Source organism: Megalopta genalis, unplaced genomic scaffold, assembly GCF_051020955.1.
Source record: "Megalopta genalis isolate 19385.01 unplaced genomic scaffold, iyMegGena1_principal scaffold0252, whole genome shotgun sequence".
Lineage (NCBI taxonomy): Eukaryota > Metazoa > Arthropoda > Insecta > Hymenoptera > Halictidae > Megalopta > Megalopta genalis.
Genome location: NW_027476321.1, coordinates 135,931 through 150,547, shown reverse-complemented (window position 1 = coordinate 150,547; position 14,617 = coordinate 135,931). Strand labels below are relative to the sequence as shown.

Here is a 14,617-nt window from a genome sequence, read left to right as displayed (position 1 = left end):
GAGGGGATAGTTTTACCCTTAAAAATATAAACGAAGGAAAGAAATTCAATTTTTTAATATCTTTAAATTTTTATCTTAAATTTTTTTAATATCTGGTGCAATTTTAAAAATATGGAAGTTCTATCTCAAAGAAAATAAAAAGGGGTGCAAAATCTAATTTTCGCTGGAAGTAATTTCTTAATATCCAATAAAATTGTAGAAATAATTATGCAGAGAGGGAAACATCTACAAGATACCACATTCATTCAGGGGGTAGTTTCGTACTACGAAAAATAAAAAGGGATGAAACATTTAATTTTCACTGCAAATATTTTATTAATATACGGTAAAATTTTAGAAATAAACATGGAGATAGGTAATATCTAGACATCGTTATTAAGGCGGTAGTTTCACCCTGAAGAAAGTAAGGAAGGCATGAAAAATTTAATTTATGTTATAAACAGCTTTTTAATGTCATGAGAATTTTGATAACATATACAAAAATAGGGTAACATCTACATATCGCAATTAAAAAGGGGCTGTTCCGCTCTAAAAGAAAATAGGTAAAGGGGATAAAAAGTTCAAATTTTATTATACGCATTATTTTAATACCTGATAAATTTGCAAAATATACAAGAAAAAGGGGTAACATCAGGATGCCGTTGTTAAAGGGGCAGTTTCACCGTGCAGAAAATAAAAAGGGGATGAAAATTTTTTGTTCAGGAGCAATTAAAATTATGAAATAAAATTGTCCGACATTCATAATTTCGACATAAAAATCATCGAAAAATCGTAAATTATCCGTCGCGACGCGTGCTCACGAGCCAGAATCAGCGTAATCGTTTAACTCCTGCGAAATTTGCCCCAATCGCGATCATCTGAAGCTGTAGTGACTCCGTGTCATTGTTACAAGTGCGCCAACGATATTTCACCAAATTCTGATTCGCTGGATCAACCGAAACTTGCTGGACCAATTGAATTTCGGCGGCCGGGGGTGGCCAGCCGCCTTCGTAAAGGTCGCGCGAACATGATAATCACATTTCCGACTCAGCGCGAATATTTTTGGCTCTACGCACGGCCGGCACTATACCATAAATCGCACGAAACGAAAAATGGTTCGATGGAACTCGAGCGATAAGCGAAAATGAAACTTTGTTGGTCATTTTTCAAATTCGCGTGCTTCTGATAAGTTCGAAACGTTTCTCCGGCGTATGAAATCACCGTGATTCTGTGGAACGAAGTATTCCCTTTCCAACGAATCCAAGAACGTTGATCTGCGATACTTTGTTGCAAATTTATAGCAGTTTTGAAAAAAAGTATACAAGATTAATGTGATTTCTGAGGTCGTGGAATTCTAGGCGAACATTTTTCGAAATTCAGAATACCATAACTTCGTTAAAAAATATCGTAGGGTGGTGTTTTTCTACTCATTTTAGAAGTCCAATTTCCCAGTTTCGTAGCATCTTAATTCTCCTGTTTTATAAATTTTATTTCGTTAATACCCTGCACTGTAAATAAAAATGGTTCCGTCCTGTCGATTTCTCATATTCGCATAGATCTGAGTGGTTCAAAAAATTGTTTGGCAAACGCAATCACAATTATTTTAACGAACGAAGTCTCCCCTTTCGAATGAGCCCGAAAGTATTGATCTATGATTTTTGTTTGCCATCGTATAGCACCTTGGATTCTCTTCCGAATGAAATTCTGAAATTCAAAATACCGTAACTTTGTTAACAAAAAAAACTGTAGAATGGTGTTCTTAGATACATTTCAAAGGGTGAAATCTTCGCTTTCGCGCCGTTTGGATTATTTAGTATTAGTGCCCGATCGCGAGTGCCTGATCTCCGTTCCTTCATGAAGTGGCTGAAACGACGAGAAACCTGGCAGAAAAGTATAAATTTCATTGTTTTGTTTCTACACTTTTCATTGATAAGTGTTACATCGACGAGATTGCATAGCGAATATATTTTAGCCAATTGGTGTTATTTCAATCATTTCGATGATAATTTTAATGACAATAATTTCAAGGATAATAATTTCAAAGATAATAATTTCGAGAATTATATTTCCAAAGACAACAATTTCGGAGACAACACTTTCTAGAATAACAATTACAAAGATAGTAATTTCTAGGATAACAATTTCAAAAATAATAATTTCTAGAATAATTTCTGGGATAATTTCGAAGGTAATAATTTCGAAGATAGTAATTTCGAAGATAATGATTTCGAAGATATCAATGTCGAAGATAACAATTTTGAAGATAACAATTTCGAAAATGATAATTTCAGAATTAATAATTTCAAAGATGATAATTTCGAAGATAATAATTGACAATTTCGGTCGAAATTATAGAAATCCTGTTAAATACAAGCAAATACTAAATAAAATATAATTTTCTTGACATTGCGATATCTTCTGAACCGTCGATTAGTTCTTTATTTTCTTGGCTACAACAGTGAAGTCACGATGCTCCTTCCCTATTCTCTTGCGGAACGATACGTCACTATAACGAAAGCCCCTGTAATTAATCCTTTCCAAGACCTTTAAGCGGCACCTCCTCGCGATGATCTGCGCGTAATTGGAAGTCATGATTGCAGTCACTAACTTCGGTATGCTCAGAAAATTATGGATCACGCTATTAATTCCAGTGTCAGATATCGGTACTTTCACTTGCTGTCCATTATTCAGCGCATTGGCAACCTCCACGGACACGGACACTAAGCCCTCGCCAATTTTTCGCTGCTGCATCTCCGGCAGCGTAGCCAGGAACATCAACTCCATAATACAATCAATATTATAATATTTGAATAAATTTATCTTGCTGTGTATAGCAATCAGAAAATCTACGTAGCCCCTGGCCCGGTGATGTACGCAATTATCCTTGAATCTTTCAAGCCAACTCTTTTGGCAAGGTCGCCAGAGGACCGGGCGATGTCGACGAAACGGTGGGCGCCCACACGGACGTCGCGGGTTAGTTACAGGATCTCTCGGCATCGGATGATCTCTCAATATCTTAATTTTATTGAGAACAACACCAACAACTTCCCCAGTCTTGACGTCGACTGCAACAATGCTGACACCGTCTTTAGCAATTTCCACACAGAGCTCCTCGAGCGCTCTGACGCTACAAGGCGCCGATATCAGATTTACGGCTTTGCAGATGCTCTCGTTGGGGAAAAAGCTTTTCCTTATTACTTGTAATGCTCCCTCCAAAGTATCCTCCGTCAGAGACTCGAACTCGATTTCTCCACCTTCTATGGAGCCCCACTCAATGCAGGATTCAGTATTAGTTCTGGAACTGAACGAAAAGAAACAATTAATTAGTATGCACGTAATATTAAACGGTATATTAAACGACGGAAGCTTTAATCGAATCAAGTTTCCAGAAACGTTTGGTGATACAGTAATGTCTTGCTAACTGAAGCTCGGATTACGCACAGAAATGGACAATCTGGGAAGAGGAGACACGATTACTCGAGCCTCGCGGCTCGTTTTTATAGTTATCGGTGAATCGACAACTTTGTAGACGACTCGTTTTTATAAGCGAATAGATTGGAAATATCTATACGCCAGGATTAAACACATTTTTCCGTTCCGAAAAACTTGCAATTTCTCGATCCATCCGTTTCGAATGGTACGATGTTTCAATGCGCATACTTCTAAATTCATAATTTCGAAATTATCTGGTTTCTGTAGTTTCTGATTTTTAAGATTCCAATTCCAATTCAAATCAAATTGACGGTTTTTAAATTCTCTGATTTATAAATTTACAATTTCGAAGTCAGCTGATTTCTATATGATCAAATTTTTAAGATTTCAATTTCTAAATTCTTTGATTTATAAATTCACGATTTTTCAGTTTTCTGAAATTTTAATTGTTATCAACTGGTTTCTAAATGTTCTAGTTCTTACCGTTTCAATTTCTGAATTGTTTGATTTCTGCATTTACGCTTTTTAAGATTTCCGACTCTTAAATTTACAAATTTTTAAATCATCTGCTTCCCAAATTTTCTAAATCTTATCATTTTAATTTCTAAATTCTTTGATTTACAAATTCACGATTTTTAAGTTCTCCGATTTCTATATATATAAATGTACATTTTTTAAATTATCTAGTATTTAAATTTTCTAATTTTCAAGATTTCAATTTACAAATTTGAATAATCGTATCTCCTCTTCCCAACTAGTCCATCTTCGTGCACTATCCGAGCGTCAATTAGGGAGAATTCTCCGTATCCGGCCAAAATAGAGGTTGACTCATATCTCGATGAAAAATATATTTTATTTATAAATATTTAAATTCGTAAAAATAAATTGTCTTTCTTATACCCGACACACGGAAAACATTAGTCAAAACAAGTGACTGAAGAATGTTCGCGGAAGAATATAGCAAAAATGTACGTACCATTCCATTTTAGTTCACTAAGAAATTCTCACTATACTTCACTGGGAAAATTAACTGAGAAAATTCGCCGAGGTCTTCGCACTGATCACTGCTGCACTGATCACAGAATGAGTGTTTCCGTTGACATCGGCAGGGTATTTATACTGTCCTTGCTAAAGGACAGAACGTCCTAATCAGCAAAGACGAACAATGACAAAAGGATACTACCCGAAAAAAAATGCGCCAGGTATGAAAACGTCTCCCGTGGAAAATCATTAGCCACCGCGGCCGGCTATCAGGTAAGCACGTGTACCTGCGATGACCGGTCGTGTCATACGGATTTTACAAGGATCGGTTCGTTCGGTTAAATTAAAAGAAAAAGAACAGCGGCGGATTAGGCCGAGCTAGTGGAAATGAGTCAATTGAAGGAACCATCGTAAACAGGCTCGCACCGAGCCTTGATGAAAATTATGATTTGCAAGGGAAAGCAGAACCTACGGGGACTAATTAGGGCCTGGTTATTTACAGTACCTTTGTTATTGGATATATTTACAGGGTGAAGTTATCGAAAACATGTTCCTACAAAAGTTGTTTAGCATGAAAGGGGGCATTCGATGGTATGAAGAATTTTCCTGCAGGTATAGTGATGCGGGAGATATCCAAGTGGAATTAATGTTTTCAAATGTCATCTTTGTATAGCGATGCCGAGAGATCTGTTACATACGAAAAATATAAGGATATGAAACAGTTATTACATTATGTAACGCCTGTGCATCATGACTATTTCAAAACACCGCCACATAAAGAGAGTAAATAAATAATAACAATATCTTATTTTAAGTTTAACAATATATAAATATATTTAACGTTCAAAATAAGAAACGAGACTCCTATTTTATTTATTGTAATTATTAATAAACAAAATTATATGGATTAATAGAAAATATATTTCGAATGATATTTAAAATTTCATAATTGAAATTAAATGATTATTACAATTGATTAATTATGAAAATGATGTAAGTCCATTTAAAGCCAGCAAACATGTATTACTTTGATTAAATTACATATTGATAAATTAGTAGTATTTTATTTTTTTATACATAATATAACAGCTGTCTGTTGAAACGAACAACGTGATATTATTTCATGTAGTAAAATGATATAAATGCAATGCATATGCGACAAATGAACGCAAGTCGCTAGCTGAAATCTACACATGCATTCGACTGTGCACTAGCAAAAGTCCAGAAAAGCTGTTATTGAAATTAATTTCTCAATGCCATAAATAAAGTTTTTATTTTCAAATAAAACTTTTTTTAATAATCGCTCTATTTGTCATAGCGTGTCATAGCGTATTAGGGATTTCAATTTTGTATCGCGCCTCGGGCACCAGTACGCATTAATCCGCCAATGCTTGGGAGGGCTCTTTATTTCGTCCTTGCTGAAGAACAGAGAACCTCGTATTCGTCAAGGACGAACAATGCCGGCGAAAAAGATGCCGGGCATGAAAATGCCTCGCGAATACAACCCTTGGTCGCCGAGGCCTGCCATCAGCTATATGTATACAGTGACTCCCACTGATATTCGAACACTTTTCAAGGTGCTATTTTAACTTTTTTAAAATTAGAGTAGACGATTTGAATTTTTTTTTAGATCATAGAGGGACCTGTATAATAGATAATGTTACAATTTTGCTATTACATACTTGGAATGACAAAACGAAGTAAAAAACTCTCGTTGTTTAACTTTCTTATCTGAGGGAGCTACTTTTGATCACTTTTGGGCTAATTTTGCCGATTTTTCGAACTTCGAGATATTTAACTAATAAATGTTCAATAAAATATATATAAATGATTTAAATATACAGGGTGTTCCACAAATTATTCTAACAGCCGAAAATGAGGGGTAGCTGAGGTCATTTGAAGTAACTTTTTCCTTTGCGAAAATGCAATCTGCGTCTTTGTTTACGATTTATTAACGGAAATCACTGACCAATGGGAGGTGACGGCGCGAAGTTCGAGAGCCCGCAGAAAGAGGCTTTGACAGATGGTCGGGACGGACTCGAGCCGCGTTCGAAGTATTGAACAAATCACGAAGCGAGAACTTTCCGGATTTTTTTTTACAGTGATATTTTTAAGAAAAACGCTGTTCACCTTTACTTTAGAACGTCTGAAGAATATTTACTAATTTTTCGGACCCGAAATAGTAAGTAATTTAACCGTGACGGCCGTTTTAATTTTCTAGTGTGCATGACACCTTGTCTGTAACGTATGAAATTTTTAAACATGTGGTGTACAGTGAAGATTAACAAAGTACGTAAATGTGGTCAATGCACTATCCCCCACACATTTCCGTGCATAAAGTGGATTTTACAACTAAATGGGTGAGTATCTTATTGATAATATTCTTCATATTTCTCTGACAAACATATCCCTCACGTCCTTTAACACGATTATTATTTATTAAATTAGCTTTGAGAATCATTCGAGCCATTGCTGCATCAAATAACCGTACTAAAAACCATACAACATAAAAACAACGTTAAATACATAAATAACAATCGACGAATAAAACCTGGTAAATAGAAAAGAACGGACTAAAAATTCTACGAAAACGTTAGAATTTACCAAAAGAAAGATACGTGGCGATCATATTTCACGGCATATTCTGGCCGCATGACGTACCGCCAAATTTCCAGAAGAATTCATGTTCGTCCCGGTGCGCGCATCAACCAAAAAACTAATCTCGTTTCGAATGGAATCGAGCGAATTGTTTCACGTCGGGGAGAATGATTCTCGGCTGGCAGGGCGCGACGAATTTAAAGTTGATTTCGCATAAAACGCGTACAGGGTATCGCGAGAGCCGCCCGTATCTCGGCTACAGTCCCATTATTTCGCGGCAGCCATATTGGTTTCATGGGGGTCCACGGGGGTCCACGGGAGCTAGGGGGAAATCGAAAAATCGGTGACGATCGGCCGGCCGCGGCCGGTTCGGTATCGGTGTTTCTATTACGCTCCTGTCTCGGTGCCGTTCGCGGAATCACGTTATTTTAATAGCGACAGTGGAACAAAAGACTGTATCGAACGGTCCTCTCGATTTGTGCACGCGTGCGTGCTGCGCATCGTGGGAAATCTGGTCGTTAAGCGGATAGGTTCGCGTCGATGACGGAAATATAGTCGCGATCCGCATCGTAACCTACCGTTATCTCGATGGACTCTTAAATTATTCGGTTGATTGCTGTTGCCGCACCGCGGACGCGCTGGAACCCCGTTCGAATTTCCCGCCAATCGGCCGTGATCGCCGCGATGGGCGCGCAGAGCTCCAAGAGGTGAGCGAAACCACCCGCTCGAGGACACTTATTAGGCCGCGGTCACGCTTCCGGCCGTGATGATAACCGACGATGAATTTTATCTCGTAGATTCCGATCTCATTTACACGTCGCGAGACGATCTTTTCTCGATCTCGTTGTCGGTTCTTCGAAGATTTCAGTTTGAAACTCGAATTGGTGGGAGATGAGTTTCTTTCTCAGCAGACAAATTATCGCGTTTGAGAATTTTTCCCGGTGTAACTTGTGACGAATTTTTCGCACGAATTTTTCGTAGAACGATTCTGTAGACTCTCGCGATCGTAACCGTATATTTTTTTACTATATCATGGAGCAATAAACATTTTTAAATGACGCTCGAAAAATGCCAGACACCGCTGACGTACCATTTTAATGGGGACCGCCGTCCGATTGATTTTAAAAGCTAACCCTTTGCACTCTAATGGCGACTCTGAGGTGCCAACAAAATTTACCGCACTATAATTTCAAGTAATTTTTACGTTACTGAAGCTGCTTTTTTTTAAATGCAAATAAATAAAAATTATGGCTAATATTAGGAAATATATTTTGCTACCAATATTTTAGGGCATCGTTGGTCAGAATTAAAATTTTTCGTTGAAGATGGTCTCAAATTTTATTTCATTTTCAATTTATTAATAATTGATGATTATTTCAATGGAAATTCCATAGAAATCTTTGGAATACCAATTTTATTTTACATATAAATAAATATAAATTTGAAATGATTATGTCTAAAAATATAGCAGCAATTTCCTATCAAAAAGAATGCTTTCGTGGCCTTGCGGCTCGTTTTTGTAGTTGTTGACGATCGTTAACTATAAAAACGAGCCGCAAAGCTCGAATAATTGTATCTCCTCTTCCCAAATTGTCCATTTTTGTTTCTAAGCTGAGCATCAATTAGGGAAAATTTACTGTACACATAACAATTCCATACTTGATATATAAGGAAATTCATTTATTTAATAATAAGAAAGTTATGTATTTAATGTATCAAGAATGAAAAAAGTAATTGAAATAATTTTTAATTAGTTATTTAATATTTTCGGGGTTATTTTTATTAAAATTGTATAATTGGTATAACTGCGGAATCGAATGATGCGTGAGCAGTGAAAATCAATGTATTCAATGATCGGATGCTGCATGAGAAGTGAGAGGCGATTGAAATTGTTATTTACATATGTCGAGAATTTTGTGCGTGAAATTAGCGTAAATATTCGCGTGTATATTTTAATTTTTTGTAGAATCAATTGACAATATAAATTGATGAAATTTGATTATCAACAGTACACAACAATTCTGAAATTTCTTCGACATTTTGCATTTTTTGAAAATTCCTTAGTAACATATTATTTAATATCACCGAAATTCAAATTGCTGTAAATTTTCGCATTAGCATTGCTGAAATCAAAATTCGTATTAATCTAACATTAACTGGTGGCATTCAAATTGTAATTGCTATAAAATTAACATATGTTATGTAGTCTGGCTAGAATTTACTACTGCTATAATTTATATTATTTACTATTATAAATCGATAAAATATGATTATCAACAATATTGAACAATATAATTAACAACTCTAAAAATGCTTATGATATTTCAATTCTTATTTTAAATATCACGAATTTCACTGGAAAATCGATATATGTATCTATGTAAACACTGTGATTCTAATGGTTGTTGCACATTAGAAAACATACAGGATATTCAAAAGTTCGTGAAGAATTGAAATTTCGTTCGAAGAATCACTGTTCCTGTCAACAACCAAACTTCGACTGAGGAATAATTACCCTTCCACAAAATTTAACTATTTCGATCCCTTCATTATAAAGTTTTTAATTTTCCTATAGCCTCGGGCTATTTATAAATTTCTCGGAGAAAAAATTTTACAGATTCTTCGACGTAATTAACCCCTTACAATACGATTTCTTTCATTGTCATGTTGATTAGCATACTCTACACGAGACAGAAAATTTATATTTGTTACATTATATGACTGCATTGTTTTAAATGACAACATATTCAATTTTTATTGTAACATATTTTTGAACATTTAGTACATATCGAATATATATCATTCGAGCAAGGAGGGGATAGTTTCACCCTTAAAAATATAAACGAAGGAAAGAAATTTAATTTTTTAATATCTTTAAATTTTTATCTTAAATTTTTTAAATATCTGGTGTAATTTTAAAAATATGGAAGTTCTATCTCAAAGAAAATAAAAAGGGGTGCAAAATCTAGTTTTCGCTGGAAGTAATTTCTTAATATCCAATAAAATTGTAGAAATATTTATGCAGAGAGGGAAACACCTACAAGATACCTTATTTATTCAGGAGGTAGTTTCGTACTACGAAAAATAAAAACATTTAATTTTCACTGCAAATATTTTGTTAATATACGGTTAAATTTCAGAAATAAACATGGAGATATGGTAATGTCTAGACATCGTTATTAAGGGGGTAGTTTCACCCTGAAAAAGGTAAGAATGGCGTGAAAAATTTAATTTTTGTTATAAACATTTTTTTAATGTCAAAACAATTTTGAAAACACATAAAGAAATAGAGTAAAATATACATATCGCAATTAAAAACGGGCTATTCCGCTCTAAAAAAAAATAGGAAAAGGGGATAAAAAGTACAAATTTTATTATACACATTATTTTAATATTTGATAAATTTGCTGAATATACAAGAAAATGGAATAACATCAGGATGTCGTTGTTAAAGGGGCAGTTTCACTGTGCAGAAAATAAAAAGGAGATGAAAATTTTGTTCAGGAGCAATTAAAAGTATGAAATAAAATTGTCCGACATTCGTACCGGCGATTCTCGTCAACCACCGCTAAAAATCATCGAAAAATCGTAAATTATCCGTCGCGAAGCGTGCTCTTATTATCCGTCTTATTATCCGTCGACGACGAGCCAGAACTAGCGTAATCGTCTAACTCCCGCGAAATTTGCCCTAATCGCGATCATCTGAAGCTCTAGTGACTCCGTGTCATTGTTACAAGTGCGCCAACGATATTTCACCAAGTTCTAATTTGCTGGATCAACCGAAACTTGCTGGACCAATTGAATTTCGGCGGCTGGGGGTCGCGCGAACATGATAATCACATTTCCGATTCGGCGCGAATATTTTTGGCTCTGTGCACTGCCGGCACTACACCATAAATCGCACGAAACGAAAAATGGTTCGATGGAACTCGAGCGATAAGCGAAAATGGAACATTGTTGGTCGTTTTTCAAATTCGCGTGCTTCTAATATGTTCGAAACGTTTCTCCGGCGTACGAAATCACCGTGATTCTGTGAAACGAAGTATTCCCTTTCCAACGAGTCCAAGAACATTGATCTGCGATATTTTGTTGCCAATTCATGGCAGTTTTGAAAAAAAGTGTCCAAGGTTAGTGTGATTTCTGAGGTCGTGGAATTCTAGGCGAACATTTTTTAGGGTGGTGTTCTTCGACTCATTTTAAAAGTCCAAGTTTCCAGTTTCGTAGCATCTTAATTCTTCTGTTTAATAAATTTTATTTCGTTAATACCCTGCACTGTAAATACAAATGTTTCCGTCTTGTCGATTTCTCATATTCGCATACGTCTGAGTGGTTCAAAAAATTGTTTAGTTCACAATTATTTTAACGAACGAAGTCTCCCCTTTCGAATGAGCCCGAAAATATTGATCTATGATTTTTGTTTGCCATCGTATAGCACCTTGGATTCTCTTCCGAATGAAATCCTGAAATTCAAAATATCGTAACTTTGTTAACAAAAAAAACTATAAAATGGTGTCCTTAGATACATTTCAAAGGGTGAAATCTTAGCTTTCGCGCCGTTTGGATTATTCAGTATTAGTGCCTTTGTATCTTTAAGACCCCCCATTCTAAGTAGAGATGGTAATTTTTTGGTTATTTTCAAATTCACATTTCTCTCATAATTTAAACTTTTCATAGCGATTGAAATGACTATGATCTGATAGAATGAAGTCTCCTCTTTCCATTGGGACCAAAAACAGTGATCTACTAGCTTTCCTTGCCATTTTCTGCCATTTTACACCATTTTATGCTACTTTATCCCATTTTATGCAATTTTAGGCAATTTTATGCTATTTTATACCATTTGATGCCATTTTCTGTGTACGGAAATTATTCAAAATTCAAGCAATGGATTTTCAAAAACATGTAATTCGCTATCCTCTCTACAATGATTGCAACTCTGTTACATAACGAATGTATTAGAGGCTGAGCAAAGCCGCTAATAGGATTCACGTCTGCATGCAATTCTGTTAAAGGGGTTTAATTGATTATTTTAGTTGCAGTCTGTTAATATCCGTTTTAACACGAGACCGCAAGCTTCTGTTAATCCATTAGATCGCGACGCGGATCGGAAATTACAGTGAGAACGCAGCAGTCAATCGGATGTGTGCACCACTTTGATTATTCCTCTATTGTAACTACATATCCGTATTTACAAACTTCCCTTTTTATTTATCATCGTATTATATTCATAAAATTCTGAACATTTCTTTATCGTTGCGTCAATATTTATTTTTAAAGAAATTGAAAACATACTGCAAAATTTGTTATCAATGAAGCAGACTGAGAATTTATTAATTGCTCAAGAATTTGTATACATTTGTCTACGACAAATGATACAAATTATTAACATTATATTTACAATGAATTATGAACAATTTTATTACAGCAACAATTGTTGACAATATATTTACAATGAATTACGAACAATTTTATCACAACAACAATTGTTAACAAGCCACAATTATTAATAGCGAGAACTTTGTATAATTATGATATTTGCATATTTTGAAAGCGTACGTTGCTAAAAAGTAATTGTCGATTTTGGGTTAGCTTTCGTCACAGAGCATTTATTAGGCGATAAAGTCGTTCCAAATCCTGTTCTTTTAATAATAATCTACGAAAAGTAAGATCAATTGTTAATAATGGCAATAGAATTTTATAAATTTATGACGAAACATCATTATTCAAATGCAAAATGGTGGAATCATCGGAAGCCAAATTCGGTCATATTATAGAGTATTGTATTTGTATGTCGCGATCGACGTAGACAATTTGTATTTAACACAACCAAGCTGTGGATAATAACACAAGATAATAACAATAGCTAATAACGAAAAGAAAAGTGCTAATCGTGCGAACCGTTCGGTTTCCCTTTGGAGCGGCTTCGCGGATTGAATCCATTGAATCTAAATCGTCTAAACAAACTGCAGTCAACCGAATTGTTACTGCTAATCAAATCGGACGCACCAAAACCGCCGTCGCGCCGGTGTAAATGAAATTCAACGTGGCAGGCGAATTGGATTGGAATTATACGTTTCTAATTCCGCGTGTACGCGGGACATTACCAAGGTTCGATTAACCGCTGGCTAGTTCGAACGTGAAAACGACAAACCTCCGGACAGTGTTAATAACGGCGTCGTTTAAACCACTCTACAATAATCCATAGATCGCCGATTGGAATACAAACTGTTCCGAAATAACAATCAAGATATCGCATTTCAAAAATCGAAACATTTAGGTACCATAATCTGAAAAATTAAAAATTACAAATTCGAAAATCGAAGAATTTAGAAATCGGAATCTCAAAAATTAAAACATTTAGGAATCAGATGACTTCAAAATTCTAAATTTAAAAATCAAATGACATAAAAATCGTGAATTTAAAAATCAAAGAATTTATAAATTGCAATCTTAAAAATCAAATAACATAAAAATCGAAGAATTTATAAATTGAAATCTTAAAAATCAGGAAATTTAGAAACCAAATGATTTCAAAGTTGTTAATTTAGATATCAGAAGACTTAAAAATCGTGAATTTATAAATCGGACAATTCAGAAATTGAAATCTTAAAAATCGGAAACTACAGAAACCAGATAATTTCGAAATTGTGAATTTAGAAGTATGCGCATTGAAACATCGTACCTTTCAAAACGGCTGGATCGAGAAACTGCAAGTTTCTCGGAAAGGAAGAATGTGTTTAATCCCGGCGTATAAATATTTCCAATTTGTTTCTACGGCGGCATCGTTCCGCTGATATTTCACAGAAAAAGATGTTGGTTCCGAAGGAACGGACGCGACTTATTCATCACGACCATGAATAATAATCAGAAAAGAATAACTGCGATTCCGTGCGAACTTTATGAATTCCGGAATTCTCGGCGATTTGCTTTATTTATTTTACGTCGGCGTTGCGCCGCAACAATGCAAATGTTGATGCAAATGCGCGAGTGCCTGATCTCCGTTCCTTCATGAAGTGGCTTAAACGACGAGTAACCAGGCAGAAAAGTATAAATTTCATTGTTTTATTTCTACACTTTTCATTGATAAGTCGATTGATAAATCGACGAGATTCCAATAGCAATGCATAGCGAATATATTTTGGTCAATTGGTGTTATTTTAATCATTTCGATGATAATTCTAAAGATAATAATTTGAAGGATAATAATTTCAAGGATAATAATTTCAAGGATAATAATTTCGAGATCTATATTTCCAAAGATAACAATTTCGGAGATAACACTTTATAGAATAACAATTTCAAAGATAATAATTTCTAGGATAACAATTTCAAAGATAATTATTTCTAGGATCACTTCGAAGATAATAATTTCGAAGATAATAATGTCGAAGATGATCACAATGTCGAAGATAACAATTTCGAAGATGATAAGTTCAAAATTAATAATTCCAAAGATAATTTCGAGGATAATAATTGACAACTTCGGTCAAAATTATATTATCGTAATCGTGCTAAACACACGTAAATACTAAATAAAATATAATTTTCTTGATATCGCGATATCTTCTTTAAGAATCGTACAAGTTCTTTATTTTCTTGACTACTACAGTGAAGTCACGATGCTCAT

At 34.9% G+C, this 14,617-nt stretch overlaps 1 protein-coding gene across 1 annotated transcript; it reads right to left on the bottom strand.

Annotated features, from left to right (window-relative positions):
• Positions 1 to 2,587: 2,587 nt before the first annotated feature.
• LOC143262942 (uncharacterized) lies at positions 2,588 to 4,483 on the bottom strand (the record flags this gene model as incomplete). Its single annotated transcript, XM_076528312.1, has 2 exons — positions 4,388 to 4,483; positions 2,588 to 3,280 (listed from the first exon to the last, which is right to left on the bottom strand). Coding segments are annotated over exons 1-2 (701 nt in total), but the record flags the coding sequence as incomplete, so codon positions are not given.
• Positions 4,484 to 14,617: the final 10,134 nt, after the last annotated feature.